Consider the following 25,586-nt stretch of genomic DNA (forward strand, 5'->3'; position numbering starts at 1 on the left):
GAGCTACAGACATCACTACTCTATGCATCATATTCATTCAGTATATGAGCTACAGACATCACTACTCTATGCATCATATTCATTCAGTATATGAGCTACATACATCACGACATCATATTCATTCAGTATATGAGCTACAGACATCACTACTCTATGCATCATATTCATTCAGTATATGAGCTACAGACATCACTACTCTATGCATCATATTCATTCAGTATATGAGCTACAGACATCACTACTCTATGCATCATATTCATTCAGTATATGAGCTACAGACATCACTACATCATATTCATTCAGTATATGAGCTACAGACATCACTACTCTATACATCATATTCATTCAGTGTATGAGCTACAGACATCACTATTCTATACATCATATTCATTCAGTATGAGCTACAGACATCACTACTATGCATCGTATTCATTCAGTATATGAGCTACTGACATCACTACGTGGGGGGGGGGGGTCTAATTTAAAGCATCTGTTGATTGAATAGTATGTAGTTCCATATTTTATACACCCTTGGTCTCGAAAGTCTAGAAATTCTAATGTACCAGCTCGCCTTGAACGCACCATCCCCTTGTCAAACCGTAAACAGCCGTGTAGAAGCGCACCATATTTTGAAGTGAGGATAGCGCGACCAGCTTTTCCTGAAGAGTAGATGGCGTGACCGCAGTCTTATACTGCTGTGCTGCCTCATGGGCAACTGATTTTCCCCTTGGGATAACAAAGGTATCTATATCTATCTATCTGAAAACGTTGAAGACCCCTGATATAAAAGACAATACATGATGATGAACTGAACTGACCCGTTTCTGCTGTGACTCCATCCAGTAGACGTTGGGTGCTTTGTGTCTGAGCAGGCCGCTCTTACACACCAACACCCGGTCTCCGTCCCTGCGCAGCCCCGGGCCGCAGACCACCTTCTCCCCGCCTTTAGAGCTCTCTGTGAGGCTGATGGTCTCCGGAGCGCCGGCCATGGAGAAGACATCTCCAGGCAGCAGCACCTCTCCCACTTTCTCCTGGAACGCTGCGTGCATGGCTGGCTGTCAACTACTGTTTTGGTGTCGATGTATTGATTACCTTGCTTATTGTAAATCGCTCTGGATGAAGAGCGTCTGCTAAATGCCTAAACTGTAAACTGTCTGTCTGTGTGTCGGCAACTCGGCATGCGTGCGTTAGCAGCAGCCTGCTAACAACACAACAGCATGGGAGGGGGATGACTATTGGTGTGACACACGGAAACACAGAACACGGCTGCGTCCGAAATGCATCCGAAACTTTTTTTTAAATGTAGTTTGTTTTTAAGCAAAAAAACATCAGAGACCAGTTTTTTGGGTTTTCTTTTTTTTATATGTGTGATACCATCGTGGACTCCGGTGGGGGGGGGGGGGTCTTTGTTTGAGAACTAGCTCTGAAACCTGAAGGTCGCTCACGTCACTCACGGCCGTCATGGTTCCGGGTTGAGATAGTTTTGGGCAGAGCGACTTAATTAGCCCCTTACAGCTACAGAAACATTCACATTTCACAAACAAAGTGCTTAATAACGTCTCACACGTGTCTAAATACGGTACGCCCTACTATAATTACCCGTATCCTCCATATTCTTTAATAAGAAGCCTTTTTATTGTATCGTTTTCTGTTTCCTGGCGTTCCCCATGCGCACCAACCCCATCTAATGGACACTGAGATGTGGGCGTGACCTTACAAAATGGGTCCGGAAATGCATGGGAAAACAGAAAACGATCGGATAAAAATGCTTCTTATTAAATAATACAGAGGCTACCGGTAATTATAGTAAGCCGTATCGTATTTAGACAGATGTGAGACTTTATTGAGCACTGTTTGTGAAATCTTAATGTCTGTGTTGCTGTAAGGAGCGAAATAGATCGCTCTGCCCGAAACCATGTCAACCCAGAACCATGACGGTCAGGGCTATTTGAGACGCCACACATCAGAGAGCTCTGATTGGCTGTTCTATTCAGTCTGAGAAGAGACTTGGAAGAGAGACGGAAGTGTGAGCAGCAAGTCAACGAAAGAAAATTAAAGAGGGCACGCACACGCACGCACGCACGCACACATGCAATGTTCGTGCATGCAGGTTATTAAGTCCAGATCAGATGGACGGAGTGTGGGATGAAGGCAGCGAGGAGCTCCTGATCAGCCTGATCAGAGACAGAGCAGCTCTCTATGACGTCACTCAGAGACTGTACTCCAACAGAGCCGTTAAAGCGGTGCTCTGGCAGGAGATTGGAACCCAGCTGGGCATGAACCGTAAGTTGTTCTGTTATTGTTAGCCAGCCCAAGCTAGCTTTGTTGTAATGGAATATGAGGGAGATCTAATAGAGAACTGTAACTGTAAAGTGTGTTTTTATTATTGGGTAGTTTTGTTTGGGGTTTAACAGTGCTGTCAGATTATGTATCCCGCCGCATGCCATGTTGTTACCTTGTAATGGGGTGGTAACAATACATAGCCTGGCGGTGCCAGCCTCTATCACACACTTCGTTTTGGGAAGAGAGTCTGGGGTTGCAGGGAGAGATTCCATTTCTGAAAGCCTGGTGAGCTCGTAATTGCTCCCTTTGAACTTCAAAGTGGTTGTACAATAAGGTAATTGATTGGGCCATACAAGTGTCAATAGCTCGTTAGTGTTCTCTCTAATCAATGAAACATCAAAGACAACCTGTTTGATGCCTGGCATGGAGGGGGAGGGGGAATGTTTTTGTATCCACATTCCACACAGCCTACTTTCCACCTGCCCTTTGTGGTGGCTGGTGGAAATGGATTCTCAATTGTGAGGCTCCAGACCACACTACACCACGGGGTGGTGTTGTGCGGTCTGGTTTATTAACCAGGCTAAACAATACATGGTTCCCAAACCTTTTAGCTCGAAACCAAGAAGAGAGATTAGTCGTTTGCCTGGGACCGATCAGTAGTGAAAACAGCAGATCTACAAGCTCACAACGGTCACTTCGTCCGGTGACAGTGTGGACTTCACTGGCCCTTTTGTTTTGTTGCAAAGAGTTGTATTGGTTGGACTGGCCTTAAATGTGCATTTTCTGAAGTTGATTTAGGCTATTAAAACAATTGGGGTGCATGGGACCCCTGAAGCACAAGTATTTGGTGTGTCCCCTGCATTAACATTGAGGACCCCCTAAGGTTGAGTTTCCCTGACATAGGGAGATACTGTAACTGCTTTTAGAGTAGGCCTACAATGGTATACTGTACCTATAGCTATACCCTGTGACTAAATCGATTTAGATTACATCTGAAGTTCAGATTTGGGTCGTTATATGGTAATAGGCCAGTAGGGTATAGGCTAGCTATAGGGTAGTGTCACCTATTTAGTTAAACCAATAAGACTCCCTAATCGGGAGATAAGCGACCGTCAGGTCGCATACACAAACTTTAGAAGGCAATGGTAGCCAATCAGGAGGGAATATGGGAAATGGGACAGATCCATGTTGATGACATGACCTTAGAGATACTGTGTATCGTTTTGCGTGATTTTAGAGCAAAAGTTGTAGGAGCAGTGTCCAAAAATGTGTTTAGCAAGAATCAGCCTCAGGGTGGCACTAGAAGAGGGGCATGTGAGAAATGAGGTTGTGGTTTGGCAGCCAAGGAGTGTGTGTGCAAAATTTGGCATGGATTGGAGCAACGGTGGCAGAGATATGAGAAGGGCAAAAGTGTGACGTGTGACTGACTGACAGACTGAAACGTTACACTTTTAAAGTATCGATAACTTCACATCTTGTTCCGCAGGACTTAGTAAAAGTTACATTGTAACTCCAGGGTAATTACACTGCATGTTGTGGGCTTTACCAATAATTGCCTATAGAATTGACAAAATGTATGTTTAAATAGTTTATTTTGGGCTACGAATAAAATCTGCAAATTGGTGCATGTTGGAATTGGTTTGAGAACTCTTGAATACAACTTCATGTCAAATAACTTTGTCATAACTTTATGTTTTAACCTTTAGAGAAAGAAATAAAGAGGAGGTGGGATTCTCTGCGTACCCAGTACAGCCGCTACAAGAGGATAGTTGCACCGCCGGGGTATCGTGGGGCAATTAGAACCGGAAGGCAGCAATGGATCCTCAGCCGGCTGCAGTTCTTAGAGCCCTACACAAGGGTACCCAGGGGGGTAAGTGAACTCATGTCTTTTATTTTTTTTTAGTTGTAGAAATAACAGCTCTTTAATAGTTTCTTTCCATTTACCAGAAGAATCTAAGGACCTGCAGTTATTGTCTTAAAATATAAATGTTTTGAAGTGGGGGCTGGGGGGTGTCATTAGCTTAGCTGCTGGGTGTAAATTGTTGTCTCTTTGTCTCTAAAAAAAAAGGGTGAAGTGACCGGTTACATGTCTCCATGTAACCCCATCCATAACCCTAACCTCTTTGGAAGTGTTTCTCAACCTTTTTTCTGCATGGGCACACTTTTCATGTCCCAAGAATCCATGGGCACACCATGCAACATAATACGGGGGTGTAAATATCCTCACTGTCGGGAAGAAGCCTTGTATCTCCAAGTTTCAAATTTGTACGTTTCATTCGCAAAGTAAAGCCCTGCTTAATCATACAAGGCTGTCGCACAACAGTAGTGAAAATACCATATCTACAAGCACACAACGCCTCGCGGTGCGAGGCGTTGTGTGCTTGTAGATCGGCTGTTTTCACTAGTGTAAATCATTTTTAAAATGATAAATACAATACTGGCTTTCAAGCAGTTTCAAGGGGTACACTTGACCCTTCTCAGGGCCACACCAAATGTCCCCAGGTACAGTGGTTGAGAAACACTGCTCTATGGAAGTGTTGCCACTCCGACAATAAGAAGTCAATGTCGGAAAGGAGATATGTCGGAATGGAGAGAGCCCCCCTAAGTGACCAGCGATTGGCTAGATAGGGCTTAACCCCTTCTTCAGTTCACACCTAGCCTTTCAGAAAGTGGTCTCACTCTCCCATCATCTCCCATCATATCTACTGAGATTTTAGCATCTGGTAGATGTCTGGTTGATCACAATGTTTTGACATTGTTAGGGAAGCTCAATTCACACCAAGCCTCTCAAACTTGGAACACACACCAAGCAAATGAAGCCCAAGCATCACTCTGTGGTAACCCTGTTAACAATGTCTCCTTATTCTTGTTCTGAATGTTTTAACAATAATAGAAAGATCTGAACTCCCCTTCAATGTACATTAAATGTTCGATTTGTGTTTTTTAGGAAACTCATGCCGATGGTGATTGGCCCTCTGACAGCATCATCTATTTCAGCGATGATGTTCTATCGGGCACACACACCGATGAGCCTAGCGTCTCTGAAACTGAGCCAAGACCCAGCACCCCTGAAGACAAGCCCATCACCTCTGGAGCAGAGTCAAGGGCCAGCACCCCCGAACAGAAGCCCAGCATTTCTGGAGCAGAGTCGAGACCCAGCACCCCCGAACAGAAGCCCAACATTTCTGAATTAGAGTCGATGTTCAGCAGCCCCAAAGTGAAGCCCAGCGTTTCTGGATTAGAATCGAGGTGCAGCACTCCTGAAGAAAAGCCTAACATCTCTGGAACAGAGCCTTGGTCCGGCTCCCACCAAGAGAAGCCCATCGTCTCTGGAACAGAGCCGTGGTCCGCCACGCCCGTAGAGCAGCCCAGCGTCTCTCTAGCAGAGCCCATTGAGAGGCCTTTCAGAGGGGAACCGCGGCCGAGCACCTCCAGGGAGCCACGCGGTATCAGGCACTGGCCCAAGAGACGCAGGAGGGTCCTGGAGGACAGAGAGCCCTGCGATGACGCAGGGACAGACTTGTTGGGCATCATCGGCAAAACCCTGGAGAGGCTGGCTTCTCAGCAGGAGCTGGACGATGACATCTCCACCTACTGCAGGTCACTGGAGACCAGGATGAGGAAGCTGCCCCGAGCACTGCTTCCACACTTCCAGCACGAGGTGGAGAACTCCCTCTTCCGGTATCTGACGTGGCCAGCAGTCACCCAGGCGCATAAATGACAAGGTTAAAAGTCAATGGACATTTCAGAGGTCATCGTCGTCTGTTTCAATACAAACTTTGATAAGTTCATGTAAAAAAAAAGAAGAAAATGTGATGACAAAGGACTGGGACAGAACTAACAATTCCGAACATGGAAAGTTCATTGCCAACTATGACTTACTGCTGTTAGTGACAGTAGGAAGGACTATCTATCAGTCCTGGTTCAACTAATGCAGTCCTAGTTAGACGGACTGTTAAGACTGATCTTTTAGTTGTACATTACCCTTAAAAGCATAACATTAGTTTTGAAAGAGCTATTACAATTTAAAATGTTGGAAAAGCTTTAATAATAAAATTACACTGTATGAAAAGACGGTGAAAACTATTTTCTGTGCAGTTTTCTGGAGGTAACTATTTTAGTCAGGTGCTGTATGGGGCCACGGCATCGTTCTTTATACATGTTTTATGTTAAACTTGTACCAAGCTCATGGACACAATGTCACTGGGGAGCAGGTGTCAATCAACTGTAGATATCCTACCAGGTTCTGAGAGGGGGTGGGGCTAAAAAAAAAGTATTGAGTGAGAGAAACAGGTGAAAACACCTGAAACACATTTTTCTTTTTGATCGTTGTTGATTGACATGCTGCATGCCATGAGTGTAAAGTGGCATTTTCTCAAACTTCCGGCTAATTAATCAAAGGAGGACTTGGGAGAGATGGGCAGTATAGATAGACATACATGTATTTGAAATACTCTCGTGTCCAGGACAAGTAATAAATGCTTCCGGACAAGTTCATTAAAAATGTACTTGTCCATTGGACAAGTGGCTCTTGGTTTCACTTTTTTCTGTGACACTCCTGGCTGTACATGCAGACTATGGACTGCCCATAATATGGAGTTTTGATATTTCAATGTCTGACTCCTATGCATGCATTTAAGAAATGACTGAAATGTCTCATTTTTATCCTGACAAGTGACTTGTGCCCGGACAAGTGAATGGGAAATTCACTTTTCTCAAAAAGTTAACGTCAAGCCCTGTCCAAATACATATATTTACAAAGGTTTATACTGTGGAATAAAAATATAAATGTCACTTCTACTCCGAACAAATTCAACCACAAATGAGGTCGAGTAGGGCAGGTCTTGAGACAGACTTCATATCACCTTGCCTGAACTAATTAATAAAGCTTTGTGGAAATGTCTTTATGCAATAAAAATAGTTTACCTTTGAGCTACTTTGTGTCAGTATCCTGGTATCAGGTGGCACCAACAGACCCATTTGTTCACTTTCTTATTATAAGTCGATTAAGAGTCTTCTGCTAAGTGCCAAAATTGTAAATTGTTCACGCCGTCAGTCCAACAGTAACAAGATTAGCTGCCTGTTAAGTCTGTTGAGACAACAATGCCACTTTTGTACATTATTTCTTGTACAAAATTATTCATAAAATATTAGGCACAGAACTAGACAATACAAGCTACCATAAATCTGTTTATTTTATAGCTCAGAAGAACAACTGATGTCACATGAAATCACTTCAACCCTTGTATTTTATGACAATTCAATGTTAAACAATTTTACAAGGTCATTTCTGTGAACGGGATCCTGAGGCATATTATGTACTGTACATGACCTGAGATTGGTCAACGGACTAAACAAAAAAAACAAACATGGCTGCCATTTCCCAACATTCACTGGCGAGCTAACATCGTAATTTGTACGTCACAAAACAAAACAAATTGACGAGGGTTCTGTCATGTCAACAAAACAATTGCATGTTACACTCAATAACTGTAACAGTCTTGAGATAATTGTTCCCCGGTTCAGAATTACTGCTGATTGACATTGCATTTGCATCCGGTAAAAAAAAAAAAAAAAGTTTGTCTGGCAGTTGAGTGTCAGTGCTTTGGTGCAGTGGTTCCCAACCTTTCCTGGACCAGGGCTCAGCGTCATCTTTTCACAATCTAATCTAATAACTATTAATCCAACGAATGTCTGATATGCCCGTATGGCGTCGCTGCCATTTGGAGACGACTGGATAAAACAGTGCCACATTTGGATATTACTAGATACACTTGCAAATCCCCTTACTGTATATGACGTCACAGACTGCCTTGACATATTTGGGCATGCCTGACACAGAAACAGACAGACGGTTACAAAGGGTATTGCATTCACTTGCGTTGTTCCCAAGTAGGCCAGTGCCCAACGAGCGGACACAAAATCTGTGCTTTGCCAATTATTTGGGGGCCCACTTGCCATACGCTGCGGCCCACTAGTGGACCCCCGCCTACAGGTTGGGAATCACTGCTTTGTTGTGTACTTGCTCCTCACGAGGCTACGAGCTCTTCTGGTGGTGTGTGTTGGTGTTGTGTGTGTTGGTGTTGTGTGCGTTGGTGTTGTGTGCGTTGGTGTTGTGTGCGTCAGCCGAGTTCGAGTCGCCTAGAGGGACATGCACTGGAAAAGACAACAGTAACCTGTTAAAATTCACTAACAAGTACGAGGACAGCCGCAACCAGGAGAGATAATGATCTATCAAAAAGAAAAGACTCATGTCCCAGTGTTTGACGCTTCATGTGTTCACACGTTCCCCATTCCCAGTCTTGAAATTAATCCCATCTCTGCCTAATAAAATAATACACTAAAATAAATTAAATTCACTGAAGGAAAGAAAAAAATAATCTGTAAAAGCGAGTATCAGATTTGTTATTTTGGGGGGAGGGTTATGCACCCTGTGTATAAACACTGCTGCATCACGGACCTCCTCTCTCCCCGTCCTTGTGGGGGTTGCAGGGGGTCCTCAGCAACATTACCTAACACAGCAACACATCTACAAGCTTGTTGCGAGCTTGAATATCGGCTGTTATCAAGAAAATCGAACAAAATGTAAACATCTTTCTATCTTTGAAACATTTTGAAACACAAATCGGTCTTTCCGGATGGTGGTCTGTGGGCCTAATACACATTACTTTGGGGGTCCTTGACATGAAAAAGCCTTAGAACCACTGGTTTAAATGTAGCGTATGGTTTGCTGAACACACCAAGAAATGCTTTCCTAATTCCGTAGCAGCCCCAAGTTCACCCAATGCTTCATTTAGCCATGCATGACAAGTTCCCTTGTTTGTTTAAATACACAGCAAAACCCTCAGTAACTGATGTGTGTGTACTAGTGTACATGGGTCCATTTGGTTACATTTCCAAACTCTCTGAGTTACACATTTCACTGTGTAGGCAAGGTGCTGTACAGGGCCCCCGTTGGTTAGATTTACCATGGTGAACTGGGCCTGGCAGATACAAGCTTGGTGCTGGTACTCCAACTTTAATTTCAAGGACCCCCATAGACTCAGAGTTACAGACCTGTAGGGTCCATTTGAAACTTTGAGAACCACTGGCCTTCAGCGTGACAGCAATACGCCAAAACCACAACCCAAACTAAAAAGAAAACTAAAAAGCAACCCATACAGTAAAATACTCTTCAGTCTGTTCAATTTAATGACATTTTGTCTATCATTTACTCACCCCACCAATCCGTGAATTCATGGAGTTGTTTTATGTTGTTTTTATCGCCTTCCAGATATAATGTTTCAATATTTTATCGCCTTCCAGATATGTTTCAATATTTTATCACCTTCCAGATATAATGTTTCAATATTTTATCGCCTTCCAGATATAATGTTTCAATATTTTATGAATTTAAAGTAAATTATAGGAGGCCAATCGTAAAAAGCAATAATACATTTAAAACATCCACATACAACCTGGACGGCAATAGTCATCCCTGGTTTACACTGCGAGTTTATACAAATTATAACGTTTCCCTTGGCCTCCTATTTTCTTCAATTAATTAATTATTGGAATGTTGGATCAGGAATGCAAAAAAACAACATCAGAGTAAATCATTTTGGGGGCAAACTAAGCTTTCAACACTGCATTTTACTGGGCACCTTTTTTACCTGCATAGCAAAACGTGACAGAAGTGAACTCACGAGTGGGGAGAGTCTGTTGTGGCAGCGTCCCTGCCAGGTGTCCTCCATCTTTGGAACCAAACCTCCATGTCTAGATTGTCTGTCCATTCTGTACAATATTATTACAAATGTCTCTTCGTTCAGTTCAATTCCAGGCCAGGGTTTTTAGAGAAGACTAACAGATATCTATCGTACACAAAAAACCTGTCCAGTTTTAAAACATTTATTTTATACATACTGTACATATATAAAAAGGAAAGAAATTAAAGAAGGGAAAAGAGCAAAAAGAAAAAGAAAATTATTCATTTTCGTTAGGGCTCCCCCCCGGAGAGTTAAGAGGGTGCCGGAGAAGTGCCGAGTTGTTCAGCCGACGAGGGAGCGAAGAAGTGCCTCCATGTCGGTGTCACTGGAGCTGCTGCCTGAGGAGATCGCTGCAAGGTAGCAAAAACACACACAAAGTTAGGGATGGGACGATATGAAAATGTCATATCACGATGATTGTGACAAAAGATAGACATTTACGATAATAGAAATCCATCCATTATGGTGAGGCGGAAGATTTGCCAAAAAATAGCAGATCTACAAGCTCACAAGGCGTCGCAACACAATGCGTTGTGAGCTTGTAGATCTGCTATTTTTTGGCAAAGACGTGATAGAGAGTGGAAAAGAAAGTATATTATAGTGTGTGCATGTATATTATAAGTACCTTTTACCAATTATGAAGGCTTTAAGTGGTACCGGATATGCAGCTCACCAAATAAAAGGTGAATTAATCCCAGTGCATGACGGAGGACGATATCACGATTAATTAAATCTCCACGATACGGTGAGTGTTTTTTATCACGATAAACAACAATATCGCTTATGGTCCCATCCCTACACAAAACACACCTTTCAGGACAGCGCTTTTTAAAACCTAATTTACATGATTTAAAATCTTGCCAGACAGCACAATGTGTTTGTCATCTTCATGAGTTCAGACAGTGTTACTTACAGTCACTGAGGTTGAACTCTTCATCGGAGTCGTCACCTCGATCGTCATCATCGTCGTCATCGTCACTGCTGTCGCCGCCAAGGAGACGGGCCACCTGGGGAGATCCGTGTTCATGGTGGAAAATGTGAAACACAGAAAAGAAGACGTTGAAAATGTGTTGAGATGTTTTTTGGGGGGGAAGATGGATTTTTGACCAATTCTTTAGCAGGCCCAGAGCACCATTGACGGATTTGACAACAGGATGTAGGCGTGATCGAAAAGCGGATCTCCATTCGCTCCCATGTTAAATTTAGCAGGAAAACACCCATATATTTGTTTCTTGTTTTTCGCTCTGTCTGCGGTCTTAACAGGCTAACTTCAGTAACACATATCTTAAGAACAGTTTGAACATTTAATTTAGCTTATTTTCGGCGATGCCGAAGTGTAGTGTGCGTGTCCAAGATCGGACTGGATCTTTCTTGAGATATACCTTAGTCTCGCAGTGATGTTACTAGGTTTTCAATGTAATGGGTTCCGGGACCCACAGGTGGTCATTCAAATGGGTCCCAGAAGGGTTTTATGAGTCCTCAATACAATGTTTTCGAGCGCTGTGAGCTTGTAGATCGGCTATTTTCAAAATGTTTGCCTATTTCTTATATTTATTTTACAATTTGGCTAATGTTTAAACTTAGAACTACTAAAACTACTAAAACATGTGCCCCTAATGAATTTGGGCGTGCAAAATGGCGTCGGACGTCGGTGGAATCAAAACATTGACGTTTCTATCGCCTGTTTAATACTTTCTACGTGGATTTTATTCGTGTTAACGTAGGGTAAAGTAGGATGCTTTCACCCATGAACAATGGTGGTGTCTGTGGAATTTAAAAATGTTTTTCTTTTACCTCGGCCCGGTAAATTATTTTAACATGGACTCCAATGGAGGCGCATCCCCGGGACCCCAGGACCATGACATGAATGAGTCCCTGGGCGACTTGAATGAGTTTTTGATGTGGGATGCGCACGTAATGACATCACTGGTCTCGCGTAGCCAGACAACTAGAAATCGGCATTTCTTGGCAGTGAATGAGTTAAAACAAAATAGAAGAATAGTAGTTTACTTAATTACTATAAGATGTAAAAATTGGGAAAATTACTTTTAGATGCATTTGATTCATGGATTAAAGCAGCGGTTCTCATATGCTATATTAGTTAATATAGCAACATTTGTAAACCACTGTAACCCTACATACAGTACATCGGCTATATGAAAATGGCACATCTACAAACACACATGTCGTGATGCTATTTTAGAAGCATTTGAATATTTTTTGAAAGATTTTAACAACACAAATCTTGTTATGGTTCCTTGACATGAAAAAGTCTGAGAACATTTTCTCCACCTCTTCAGCTGTGGGCGTGCCCGGCCTCCCAGCGTTGTCATCATCTGGGTTGTCGGTGCCCAGCTCCACGGTGAGAGGGTCCGTGTCCAGGTCATCATCATCGTCATCGTCGTCGTCATCGTCAGAGTCAGACGAGTCCTCGTCGTCTTGGTCATCCTCCTTCAAGACAAGCAAGGCGGACATTATCTGCGCTGTTCGGGTAGAAACCTTGTACTGTATATACAGTTACTTGTCAGGAAAAAAATAATAAATAAAATAAACTGAGTTCTGGTTAATCAAATGTTCACCTGGTCGTCATCATCTCCCTCCTCAGCTAGTTTCTGACGTCCCACCTCATATAGACGACACACCGTGTCCAGACTCACTGCATCCTGGTTCTACACACACGCGCGCGTGTGCGCACACACACACACACACACACACACACACACACACACACACACACACACACACACACACACACACACACACACACACACACACACACACACACACACACACACACACACACACACACACACACACACACACACACACACACACACACACACACACACACACACACACACACGTGAGATAACGATGAGGCATATTAAACAAAAGTTGATGAAGACAAAAATTTCACGTATGGTGAATCTGCATGCGTACCTCGATGACAGCCAGGTAGCAGTCTCTGGTGTCAGTGCAAAGGTCAAAGATGTTTCTCTTCACGTCCACCGTGGCTGCAAAACCAAAACCAAGGTTCATTCATAGACAACAGTTGATCAGTCATCATTAGTTTATTTATAACATACTTTTGAAGTTTCCAGTCGCCGTTTATCTCATTAACTTCACTGGCAAAAGCTTTGCAACTGAAGTGAGAATTTGTTTGTCTTTGCTAAATTGAGGGTAAGCCATTTCTGAACAGCTTTTTTTGATAGGTGATATAATAACAGATACTGCTTTATAATCTAATTTCAAGTTAAATTCATTTATTTGTGTTTCTTATTTTTTTTTACCCAACGTGCACGTTAGGAAGAGGATGAGGAACCTACTGATTGGTTTGTAGTCTGTGGCATCAAAGGTTCTGAAGGATGAACCGAACGGACTCTTCATCTGCTGGTCCATGGAGTCATCTTCCTCATCAGCCTGCAGCATGGCTGACAGAGACAGAGAGACATTAACATCTTCCTCATCAGCCTGCAGCATGGCTGAGAGAGACAAAGACATTAACATCTTCCTCATCAGCCTGCAGCATGGCTGAGAGAGACAAAGACATTAACATCTTCCTCATCAGCCTGCAGCATGGCTGACAGAGACAGAGAGACATTAACATCTTCCTCATCAGCCTGCAGCATGGCTGAGAGAGACAAAGACATTAACATCTTCCTCATCAGCCTGCAGCATGGCTGAGAGAGACAAAGACATTAACATCTTCCTCATCAGCCTGCAGCATGGCTGACGGAGACAGAGAGACATTAACATCTTCCTCATCAGCCTGCAGCATGGCTGACGGAGACAGAGAGACATTAACATCTTCCTCATCAGCCTGCAGCATGGCTGACAGAGAGACAAAGACATTAACATCTTCCTCATCAGGCTGCAGCATGGCTGACAGACAGAGAGACAAAGACATTAACATCTTCCTCATCAGGCTGCAGCATGGCTGACAGAGACAAAGACATTAACATCTTCCTCATCAGCCTGCAGCATGGCTGACAGAGAGACAAAGACATTAACATCTTCCTCATCAGCCTGCAGCATGGCTGACAGAGACAAAGACATTAACATCTTCCTCATCAGGCTGCAGCATGGCTGACAGAGACAAAGACATTAACATCTTCCTCATCAGCCTGCAGCATGGCTGAGAGACAGAGAGACAAAGACATTAACATCTTCCTCATCAGCCTGCAGCATGGCTGACAGACAGAGAGACAAAGACATTAACATCTTCCTCATCAGGCTGCAGCATGGCTGACAGAGAGACAAAGACATTAACATCTTCCTCATCAGCCTGCAGCATGGCTGACAGAGAGACAAAGACATTAACATCTTCCTCATCAGCCTGCAGCATGGCTGACAGACAGAGAGACAAAGACATTAACATCTTCCTCATCAGCCTGCAGCATGGCTGAGAGAGACAAAGACATTAACATCTTCCTCATCAGCCTGCAGCATGGCTGACAGACAGAGAGACAAAGACATTAACATCTTCCTCATCAGGCTGCAGCATGGCTGACAGAGAGACAAAGACATTAACATCTTCCTCATCAGCCTGCAGCATGGCTGACAGAGACAGAGAGACATTAACATCTTCCTCATCAGGCTGCAGCATGGCTGAGAGAGACAGAGAGACATTAACATCTTCCTCATCAGCCTGCAGCATGGCTGAGAGAGACAGAGAGACATTAACATCTTCCTCATCAGCCTGCAGTATGGCTGAGAGACAGAGAGACATTAACATCTTCCTCATCAGGCTGCAGCATGGCTGACAGAGAGACAAAGACATTAACATCTTCCTCATCAGCCTGCAGCATGGCTGACAGAGAGACAAAGACATTAACATCTTCCTCATCAGGCTGCAGCATGGCTGACAGACAGAGAGACATTAACATCTTCCTCATCAGGCTGCAGCATGGCTGACAGACAGAGAGACATTAACATCTTCCTCATCAGCCTGCAGCATGGCTGACAGACAGAGAGACAAAGACATTAACATCTTCCTCATCAGCCTGCAGCATGGCTGACAGACAGAGAGACAAAGACATTAACATCTTCCTCATCAGGCTGCAGCATGGCTGACAGACAGAGAGACATTAACATCTTCCTCATCAGCCTGCAGCATGGCTGACAGACAGAGAGACATTAACATCTTCCTCATCAGCCTGCAGCATGGCTGACAGACAGAGAGACAAAGACATTAACATCTTCCTCATCAGCCTGCAGCATGGCTGACAGACAGAGAGACAAAGACATTAACATCTTCCTCATCAGCCTGCAGCATGGCTGAGAGACAGAGAGACATTAACATCTTCCTCATCAGCCTGCAGCATGGCTGAGAGACAGAGAGACATTAACATCTTCCTCATCAGCCTGCAGCATGGCTGAGAGACAGAGAGACATTAACATCTTCCTCATCAGCCTGCAGCATGGCTGAGAGACAGAGAGACAAAGACATTAACATCTTCCTCATCAGCCTGCAGCATGGCTGACAGACAGAGAGACAAAGACATTAACATCTTCCTCATCAGCCTGCAGCATGGCTGACAGACAGAGAGACAAAGACATTAACATCTTCCTCATCAGCCTGCAGCATGGCTGACAGAGAGACAAAGACATTAACATCTTCCTCATCAGCCTGCAGCATGGCTGAGAGACAGAGAGACAAAGACATTAACATCTTCCTCATCAGCCTGCAGCATGGCTGACAGAGAGACAAAGACATTAACATCTTCCTCATCAGCCTGCAGCATGGCTGACAGACAGAGAGACAAAGACATTAACATCTTCCTCATCAGCCTGCAGCATGGCTGACAGAGAGACAAAGACATTAACATCTTCCTCATCAGCCTGCAGCATGGCTGACAGACAGAGAGACAAAGACATTAACATCTTCCTCATCAGCCTGCAGCATGGCTGACAGAGAGACAAAGACATTAACATCTTCCTCATCAGCCTGCAGCATGGCTGACAGACAGAGAGAGACATTAACATGTGGTCCATAGAGTCATCTTCCTCATCAGCCTGCAGCATGGCTGACAGACAGAGAGACAAAGACATTAGCATGTGGTCGTTTTGGCGCCGCAATTCTGCCTCTTTACGTTGAAAAGACTCCACTGGTTTATCAATCTTTGGGGCAAGGACGGAATTCATTTGCAAGTGTGACTATTGACAGGGTTCCCACACATTTTTACCAATTAATTTCCAAAACCTTTCCAAAACCTTTCCAGAATATTTAACCTTATTTCCAGGACTATATAACAATAATTCAGCTCAATAACGAGTCGCTTACTCCTATGCGCAATGCCCAAAGACAGGTAGTGTATGCCAGTGGTTCTCAACCTTTTCAGGCCGTGACCCCCGAAATAATCATGTTTTAACTGTGGACCCTCCACCCTGACGAACACTAAGAGTTAAGGAATTTTGTAGAACACGGTTCTATAACGAAAATAGCAGATCTACATGCTCACAACGCAGAGCATGTAGATCGGCTATTTTCACAATTTCTGCCTCTAATATTTGACAATTTGGCCAATGTTTAATTTGTCATTTCAGAGGTATTACCAAAATCAATAACCAAAGACAATGCATAGGTATTTTTTCCAGGACCTTCCAGGACCCTTGATGAATTCCAAAACCTTTCCAGTACTGGAAAAATATTTCCAGGAACCCTGTGATTGATGACATTGGGGATCTCCATATCTGTATAAACCAAGTGAACAGAGGTGGATACCTCCATACATGATGGTAGGAACACCACCCTACACTGGTCTAGAGCCTGTATACTGTACCTCCATACATGATGGTAGCGTTGCTATTGAACACCACCCTACACTGGTATACTGTACCTCCATACATGATGGTAGTGTTGCTATTGAACACCACCCTACACTGTATACTGTACCTCCATATATGATGGTAGGAACACCACCCTACACTGTATACTGTACCTCCATACATGATGGTAGCGTTGCTATTGAACACCACCCTACACTGGTCCAGAGCAGGGACGGTGTGGAGGAGATGGAAGGTCCGCAGGTCCCACTGAAACACCCTGTCAAGGAGCATCACAACACATAGCAGGGAAACCAAATGATGAAGACCTTGTTCAAAGCAGTCGGAAAAAAAGTGTACTCTAAAACCCAGGTTCAGCGCTAAGGATTAAATTCCAAGTTTCAATCCAAGTCTATGTAAACAAGGGTTTCACTCTAGACAGAAATCAAAGTAGCTTCAAAACTGGTTAAAAGCTGAAATTTGAAGCTAGTGTGAAACTATTATCTCTTCCTCCATGTATCCTCCCTCTTCAGAGACAGATTGTTAGACATCTGTCTGAGAAAAGGCACCGGTGACCGCATTGAAACTTGGAAATATTGCACCATGATTTTTTCTTTTTACTTATTAATCTGTGTGTAAAATATAATATCGATTCCCCAGCGAATCTCTTAGTGACACCAACATTGTACTGTACAGTTGGTTTAAGCAGACTTATTACGATTATAAAAACCACTGGTGTCATTTCTCCTTGCCCATCTTTCTGGAGCTGGCTCTGTTCAGTGAGCACAGTGACCGTGGAAAATCACACGTGAGCTTGTAAATCTTCACTATTTTTTAAATAGGGCCCAAGTCAAAACAAATGCTTGCAGTGGATTCAGAAATCATGAACAACCCCTAGTTTGACCCCTCACATGCTACTTAAAGCAGTTTTATTTTTGTATTATTTTCCTGTATAGTAAAGTCAGTGAGACCCCAACTTTGATTGGCTCCCACAAAGTTTCCTAAGAGAGTCGGGTTGGAACAAATTCAGAGGTGATAGTAGACACCTTTATGAACACATTTGTGAAGAAAGCGATTGGTAAGCATTTAGTTCCAAGATTGGTCAAAGACTCGGCTAACTTTTCCTAACTACGGGGAGACACCCGATTTATCTATTGGGCCTCGAGCTGAAAAACTGGGATGCCCTCCCCCAGTTTAAAGGATACGATCTCAGTGTTGATGATGACCTCCAGTCCGTTGGGGTGGAACACCCCGCTGAGGTTCATGTTGAACTTGTCGAACTTGTGGACGGCGCGCGACGCCCTGACATCCCACATCACGCCGTCGTTCAGCACCAGGTCGTCCATGGGGTGAAAGGTCGCGCAGTTCCTCTTGTAGTTGTTGGCCAGCGCCGGGTCGCTCAGGGTCAGCAGCTTCTGACCCGTGTGGATGTCATAGATCTACAGAGAGAGAGATGACCAATGACATTAGAGCAGCTTCTGATGTCATAGATCTACAGAGAGAGAGATGACCAATGACATTAGAGCAGCTTCTGATGTCATAGATCTACAGAGAGAGAGACGACCAATGACATTAGAGCAGCTTCTGATGTCATAGATCTACAGAGAGAGAGATGACCAATGACATTAGAGCAGCTTCTGATGTCATAGATCTACAGAGAGAGAGACGACCAATGACATTAGAGCAGCTTCTGATGTCATAGATCTACAGAGAGAGAGATGACCAATGACATTAGAGCAGCTTCTGATGTCATAGATCTACAGAGAGAGACACGACCAATGACATTAGAGCAGCTTCTGATGTCATAGATCTACAGAGAGAGAGACGACCAATGACATTAGAGCAGCTTCTGATGTCATAGATCTACAGAGAGAGAGACGACCAATGACATTAGAGCAGCTTCTGACCCGTGTGGATGTCATAGATCTACAGAGAGAGAGACGACCAATGACAGCAGAGAAGAGAATGGATGAAATATAAAGGAAATGGATTACATTAGAGCAGGGGTCTTCAACAGGGGGTCAGAGTTACTACAAGGGGTCCTTCAAATCTTTGTGTGACCTTTTTTCTTTTTTATATTAACCACTAAGCCTAGCGTCCATATTCTGAGAACTTTAGCCAAAAGTAGCAGATCTACAAGCTCACAACGCCTTGCAGCGTTGTGAGCTTGTAGATCGGCTATTTTCGGCAAAGAGGTTTGGTGTAGAGGGGAAAAAGAGCAGACCAAGTACAGAGTGAAAGGTCAAGTTTATTACTTATTAGGCTCGGAAAACCAGGCTTTTAATTACTTATTGACGGTTCAAGTGGTTAAATATCTGAAAACCAAATTGACATGAATCCAAAATACACTGATGATTGTGCTGTCAAACGATGAAACTATATTGAATCTATGAAAAGGTTGTGGGGGTCCCTGCTTCATCTCTCTCTCTCACCTAAGGGGTCCTTGGCCTGAAAACGTTGAAGACCCCTGCATTAGAGAACAGTTGGGGACCAGGGGAGTCAAACTGGTGGTCCGATCTGGCCCACTGGTTGATTTTGGAAAGACATTTTTTCCCTTCGTTTCTGATTGCTAAAATTTGATTTAAATTGTTTGTTAATGGAAAACCTCTTGCTACAGTACATGATAGGAGAGGTAAGGTCATTAAGATGCTACAGTACATGATAGGAGAGGTAAGGTGGTAAGGTCATTTACATGAGCGTCTTGGTCCTTAGTGCCGATGACTCTGTCCTGACACAGTTTACTGAACTCCACATAGTGGTCATCTGCAAAGGAGTGTCTGAGAGAGAGAGAGAGAGAGAGAGAGAGAGAGAGAGAGAGTGAGAGAGAGAGAGAAAGAGAGAGATTAAGAAATGACATTTACACTGGAGTAGCGTTTTCGTAGCGTAATGCTATGTTTCCCTTCAACTCTTCTACTAGGCAGTTCATTGGAATAAAGCTTGTCCTCTCCAAGACTAAAAGGAGGATTAGTCACCTTCCATACAGCAGATCAGCAGATGCTTGGCTTAAGCACTTACTAAATAAATAAATTGCATTCACTCCTTATTGTTGCATGTCAAATCCCTCAGCGATAAGTTCGATAAATGGATACCAGGCAAATGTAGTTACTGTTCAGGCAACTACATTGCAGACAACCAGCAGTACTAGAGGCATGTACAGTATGTGTGTATGTGTGTATGAGGCATGTACAGTATGTGTGTATGTGTGTATGAGGCATGTACAGTGTGTGTGTGTATGTGTGCATCTTACTTCAAGGTGAAGACACTGTCCATGCTCCAGAGAGCAGACAGAGGAACACTCCAGGAGGCCGAGGTCAACAGCAGGGTCCCATCCTGACACACAAACATTTTGATGGCAATTATTTTGCAGTTCTATTAATCCAGTGGTTCTCAACCTTTTCAGGCAGCCACCCCCAAAATAATGGTATGTTAACTGGGGACCCCCCCCCCCCCCCCCCCACCCTGACGAGCACTAAGAGTTTACATTTTGAATAACACGGTTCTATTGTGAAAATAGCAGATCTACATGCTCACAACACCTCGCGATGCCAGGCGTTGTGAGCATGTAGATCGTCTATTTTCGAAATCTCTGCCTCTAATATTTGATAATTTGGCCAATGTTTCATTTGCCATTTTAGAGTATTAAAAAGTCAATAAATTGTCACTTTAGAAATGTGCAGATGTTTACTGTTGAGTGAGAAAACAATGTTACACATTAAGTTAATTCGTTGGTCTATATGTTTTCGGTTAATTCCCAGTCCTAATGTATGGGACCCAACGGGAGACTGGCTGAGGTCAGAGGCACACAGGCGTGCAAGCGTTGCAGGTGAACGGGTTCCATAATGTTTCCCTACCCTGGAGGGCTCCAGGTGGGTGATGGCCGAGGTAGTTATAGTATAGTAGTAGTATTTAGAGTAGTAAGGTAGTTATAGTATAGTACCTGTAGTAGTATTTAGAGTAGTAAGGTAGTTATAGTATAGTAGTAGTATTTAGAGTAGTAAGGTAGTTATAGTATAGTAGTAGTATTTAGAGTAGTAAGGTAGTTATAGTATAGTACCTGTAGTAGTATTTAGAGTAGTAAGGTAGTTATAGTATAGTAGTAGTATTTAGAGTAGTACTATAGATCTATACTGTATGTTTCCCTACCCTGGAGGGCTCCAGGTGCGTGATGGCGGAGGTGTGACAGCTGTAGTTGGACTCCTCCTCCCCAGAGAAGACGTTGTACAGTTTGAGGTGCCCGGTGCAGGTGCCCAGCATGAGGAAACGCTCGCGGGCTGAGAAGGCACAGCAGGTGAAGCCGCTCTCGTCACCGTCGCCCTCGTGGAACACAGACATGGGACGGAACCTGGACCGCCCCACGGACAGGGAGGAGGAGGAGACAATAATTATACGTGAGAGCGGGAAATGAGGCAAGGATTGAAGGAAGAAAAGCAGATACCGGTATATAAAGCAAGGGTCTTCAACAGGGGGTCCAGGACCCATAGGGGGTCCTCAGAGTTACTACAGGGGGTCCTACAAATCTTTCTGTGAAAAAAAAAAGAAAAAAAAAAAGAAAATCGACTTTTTAGCCAGATTCTTAACCCGATTCTGAGAACTTTAGCCAAAAATAGCAGATCTACAAGCTCACAACGCCTCGCGCTGCGATGCATTGCAAACAATTAAACAATATGGAATGTTTTAAAAGGTTGTGGGGGTTCAACTTGTATGTTAAACTTGTATATTCTATTGTGTCAAATAACAGTGGTAATCTCAACCTGTGGGTCGGGACCCCCAGGGGGATCCTAAAATTATTTTGGGGGGTCCCCAGATGATTGACTTCATGTGCAATGTTGTTTTCTAACTCAATAGTAAACAAACCAACATAAAGTTTAAGTGTATAAAGGCTAAACTATCTAGTACACATTTCTAAGGTGAAAATGTAATACCACTAAAATGACAACTTAAACACTGGCCAAATTGTCAAATATTAAAAGAGGCATACATTGTGAAAATAGCAGATCATCATGAGCATGTAGATCTGCCATTTTCACAATAGAACCGTGTTATACAAAATGTAATGCCTCGACTCTTTTTGCTCGTCCGTCAGGGTGGGGGGTCCCCAGTTCAAATATGATTATTTTGGGGGTTGCGGCCTGAAAAGGTTGAGAACCACTGACATAGAATACAACAAACATGACAGCGACGCTGCAACACTTTGAGCTTTGAACACACACACACTACTCTTACCTGCTAAATATGAGGTGTCTATCCTGACAGCCTCGGTCCACTCCTCCGTATTTGGGGTAGAGCACCCTGCTGCCCAGCCGGGCGGTGAAGCTGTGGGGGGCCTGGCGTCTCTGCTTGGGCTCGGGGCAGCGGTGGGGGGTGAACAGGGAGAACGGGGGGCAGGTGGTGACCGGGTTGGGGCAGCGGGCGTGCTGCTCTCTCAGGTACTCTGTGATGATGCTGTCCAGGGCGGGGGGGGAGGGCAGGTGGCGCTCCAACTGTTTCTTCATGGCAGGACTCTGATTAAAGACGAGAGACAACATGCAATGTGTGTCTAAACGTCCTTAACACGTTAAAACCGGCAAAGCGTCTATACAGTTAGAGCAAGGGTCTTCAACAGGGGGGTCCTCAGAGTTACCACACAGGGGGTCCTCCAAATGTTTGTGTGATAGAAGCTTTTTTTTCTCCTCCTTTTTTATATTAACCACTTGAACCCTAGCGTCCATATTCTGAAAACTTTAGCCAAAAATAGCAGATCTACAAGCTCACAACGCCTCGCGCTGCTAGGCGTTGTGAGGTTGTAGATCGCCTATTTTCGGCAAAGAGGTTTGGTGTAGAGGGGAGAAAGAGCAGACTAAGTACAGAGTGAAAGGTCAAGTTTATTAAGTATTGACGGTTCAAGTGGTTAAATATCTGAAAACACAAATTGACATGAATTCAAAATACACTGATGATTGTGCTGTCAAACAATGAAACTATATCATATGGAATCTATGGGCTGTGGGGGGTCCCTGCTTCATCTCTCTCTTGACCAAGGGGTCCTTGGCCTGAAAACGTTGAGGACCCCTGCTCTATACAGTTAGAGTTTACATCAGTCTACATCTGCTACTTTTGAAAAATTGTGAACGTTTGTGTAAATCTTATTTTTAAAGCGAAGCTTTTTCACTCAAATCTTTGCTTCTCGGTGTCCCTGGAAGAAAACATCTTGACATGGGGGTCGGCAGCCAAATACATTCATGTTTTGGGTCCTTGACATGAAAAAGAACCACTGGTATAGAAACATCCATTTGGATACAGTTGGATTTAGAAGATATTTGTAGAATCTGACTCAGTACGTTTTTTTTTGTTTTTTTTTAAGATTTGTTTTTGGGCTTTTATGTCTTTATTGATAGGACAGTAGAGTAGACTGACAGGAAATGGGGGGAGAGATGCGACCTCGGTTTTCCCGGTGAACCTGAGCACAACGGTGGGGAGTGTGGGGAACACACCACTGACTATTGCAGATGATGGAGAGGTTATATAGCTTTTGCAAGATTTGCAAGATATTTAAAAGTTATTTGGGGCCATGATGATAACGGATAACCTCTTCTTCCCACTACTAGACTAAGGATTTATATTGTCTGTGTTATTGTTTACAACCACAATTAGTCACGTGTGGCAAGATCACGGTTCTAGTTTTATAGTAGGTTAGTGTAGGCTTAGATTAGAAGCATTTTCAGAAGTTAATTTAATGTTTTCCATTTAATGATTTCCTTTATCCTCATCTAATCTTGTGCTAATGCACACAACTGTTTTCGCCAGGTTTTAAGGCTTAGTAGGCTTTTCAGAAGTTAATTGAATGTTTTCCATTTAATGATTTCCTTTATCATCATCTTGCACTAATGCACGCTGTTTTCGCCAGGTTTTAAGGTCTTATTTTAGTTGTTTCTCATAAGCTTGCAACCCTCCTTGCCCATCGGCCCCCACCGTTGTGCTTAGGTTCACCGGGAAAACCGCGGTCGCGGGAGTGACCAGTATGCCAGCAGGCGCCCCGGCCTCAGTTCTTAATGGATTAAAGGCCCAGTCAGGGATCCAACTATAACTAGAGGTATTAATCTCACCAACCTGTATAAAGGCACCGTGGTCAGACTTCTCCCTCAGCACACAAGACTTCTTCCCAGAGCCGCTGCTCAAAGCCTGCCGCTCCCGCGAGAACAGGATCCGGCCGACCGGAGCGCAGCCGTGTCCGTGGTGGGTGGTAGCAGCGGGGGGAGGAGGAGGAGGAGGGGTGGAGATGGCGGAGGAGGAAGATCCATGGGCGCCGTGGAGAAGGGAGGGAGGATTCCGTGGCGGGGCGGCGCAGGATGACGCTCCGCCGCCAGCGGAGGACACGGGGGAGGAGCCGATGTGGCTGGCGGCGCGGGACGCAATCCCATGGGCCATGCGGGGGGTCCTGGGTAGAGGGGTGTGCGATTTATTGATTGAAGACTTTATTGTCAGTTTGCATAGAAAAAGTACAGTTTCATGGCGGTACAGTTCACTGGTACAAGGTCAACTAAAAGGAGATCCTAGAAAAGACTAAGCTTATTTCCACAGGAAACCATTGAAGTATCTCATAACATTGAAAGACAGACGGATAGAACACAGTACTATGCAGTAGATATAGTAAAAAAAAGTAAATAAAAATAAAATAAACAGTGCAAAAAAAATATACAGTAGGTAAATACAAAGAAGGGTCAGGGGAGGCTGGGCTAGGTTTGTTATTGCCAGTTGCGAATGGCTGCCGCCTGTAAGTGGTTTTTCAGGGCGATTTTAAAGGATGCTAGGGAACCACACTCCTTTAAGGCCTTCGGTAGGGCGTTCCACATTTTGGTTATATAGCAGAAGAACGAGTTTGACCCTTTGTTTGAGTTGACTTTGGGTGAAACGTGATCTGTCCTCTGGTGTTGTAATTGTGGACATCCTTAACGTTTATAAAGTATTTTGCCAGGTACTTGGGTATCTTAGTGGTGTAGTGTATCTTGTACACCAGGCCCATTGCAAGTTGCTGTACTCCGTCATCTACTCTGAGCCACCCCACTCTTAACTGGAGAGTAGTGGGAAAATACAACAATATCACAATATTTTCCCAAGCTGCGTCACCATACACAAGCTCATCACGATTCCTTTTCATGTTGGCTTTTATGGTTATTTTTCAAGTCACTGAACAGTATACAGTAACAACCCCCTACAGTACACGCCTACATGGTAAGTTACTGAACAGGACAACAACCCCCTACAGTACATGCCTACATGGTAAGTTACTGAACAGGACAACAACCCCCTACAGTACACGACTACATGGTAAGTTACTGAACAGTACAACCACCCCCTACAGTACACGCCTACATGGTAAGAACAACTAAAAGAAAAAGGAGTAACAAACCAGTGGTCCTCAATGTGGGGTCCAGGGACTCTTGATTGATCCTTACAAGTATGGAACTCTGACAGGATACAAATGAAACCAAATGGGTCCATTTGGTTTCATTTGTTTAACTCTGACAGTATACAAATGAAACCAAATGGGTCCATTTGGTTTCATTTGTATACTGTCAGAGTTATTTTAAAGTTTGTGAAAAACTGATTTAGACAAAAATGCAGGTTTAATTGAATTCTGCAATGAATCTCTGTATTAACAATTCAACAGGATTTTTTATAAGGCTCCCTCATTGTATCACGATATATACGATATCTCTGAAAAGGCATTCACGAATAGTGATTTTTAGTATTCTAATTATTCGACCTCAAAGTTTCCGAATAGTCGAATATTCGACAGAACTGGCCAAACTGTCA

General features: G+C 43.7%; 3 protein-coding genes across 3 annotated transcripts in view; 1 reads left to right on the forward strand and 2 right to left on the reverse strand.

Annotated features, from left to right (window-relative positions):
- Positions 1-1,215, reverse strand: part of LOC308287620 (exosome complex component RRP40-like) — a 33,982-nt gene extending 32,767 nt beyond the window's left edge. Inside the window, exon 1 of the mRNA XM_080728847.1 lies at positions 819-1,215. Coding sequence (XP_080584973.1) covers positions 819-1,049 — 231 coding nt within the window. The 5' untranslated portion in view covers positions 1,050-1,215. The remainder of the gene's footprint in view (positions 1-818) is intronic.
- Positions 1,216-2,129: 914 nt separating this feature from the next.
- Positions 2,130-6,004, forward strand: LOC308287271 (uncharacterized protein; the record flags this gene model as incomplete). Its single annotated transcript, XM_080728387.1, has 3 exons — positions 2,130-2,283; positions 3,990-4,153; positions 5,231-6,004. 3 exons carry the CDS (start codon positions 2,130-2,132, stop codon positions 6,002-6,004), a joined length of 1,092 nt encoding a protein of 363 aa, XP_080584513.1.
- Positions 6,005-7,593: 1,589 nt separating this feature from the next.
- Positions 7,594-25,586, reverse strand: part of LOC308287621 (DDB1- and CUL4-associated factor 1-like) — a 61,553-nt gene continuing 43,560 nt past the window's right edge. The window contains exons 19-31 of the mRNA XM_080728848.1: positions 23,880-24,207; positions 22,017-22,294; positions 20,937-21,135; positions 20,041-20,123; positions 19,486-19,570; positions 17,999-18,232; positions 16,970-17,063; positions 13,355-13,459; positions 12,969-13,042; positions 12,608-12,697; positions 12,321-12,479; positions 10,942-11,035; positions 7,594-10,378 (exon numbers count right to left, since the gene is read on the reverse strand). Of these exons, the coding sequence (XP_080584974.1) occupies positions 10,311-10,378; positions 10,942-11,035; positions 12,321-12,479; positions 12,608-12,697; positions 12,969-13,042; positions 13,355-13,459; positions 16,970-17,063; positions 17,999-18,232; positions 19,486-19,570; positions 20,041-20,123; positions 20,937-21,135; positions 22,017-22,294; positions 23,880-24,207 (1,891 nt within the window). The 3' untranslated portion in view covers positions 7,594-10,310. The remainder of the gene's footprint in view (positions 10,379-10,941; positions 11,036-12,320; positions 12,480-12,607; positions 12,698-12,968; positions 13,043-13,354; positions 13,460-16,969; positions 17,064-17,998; positions 18,233-19,485; positions 19,571-20,040; positions 20,124-20,936; positions 21,136-22,016; positions 22,295-23,879; positions 24,208-25,586) is intronic.

The sequence above is a fragment of the Nannobrachium achirus genome, assembly GCF_963921795.1.
Source record: "Nannobrachium achirus genome assembly, chromosome: 6".
Lineage (NCBI taxonomy): Eukaryota > Metazoa > Chordata > Actinopteri > Myctophiformes > Myctophidae > Nannobrachium > Nannobrachium achirus.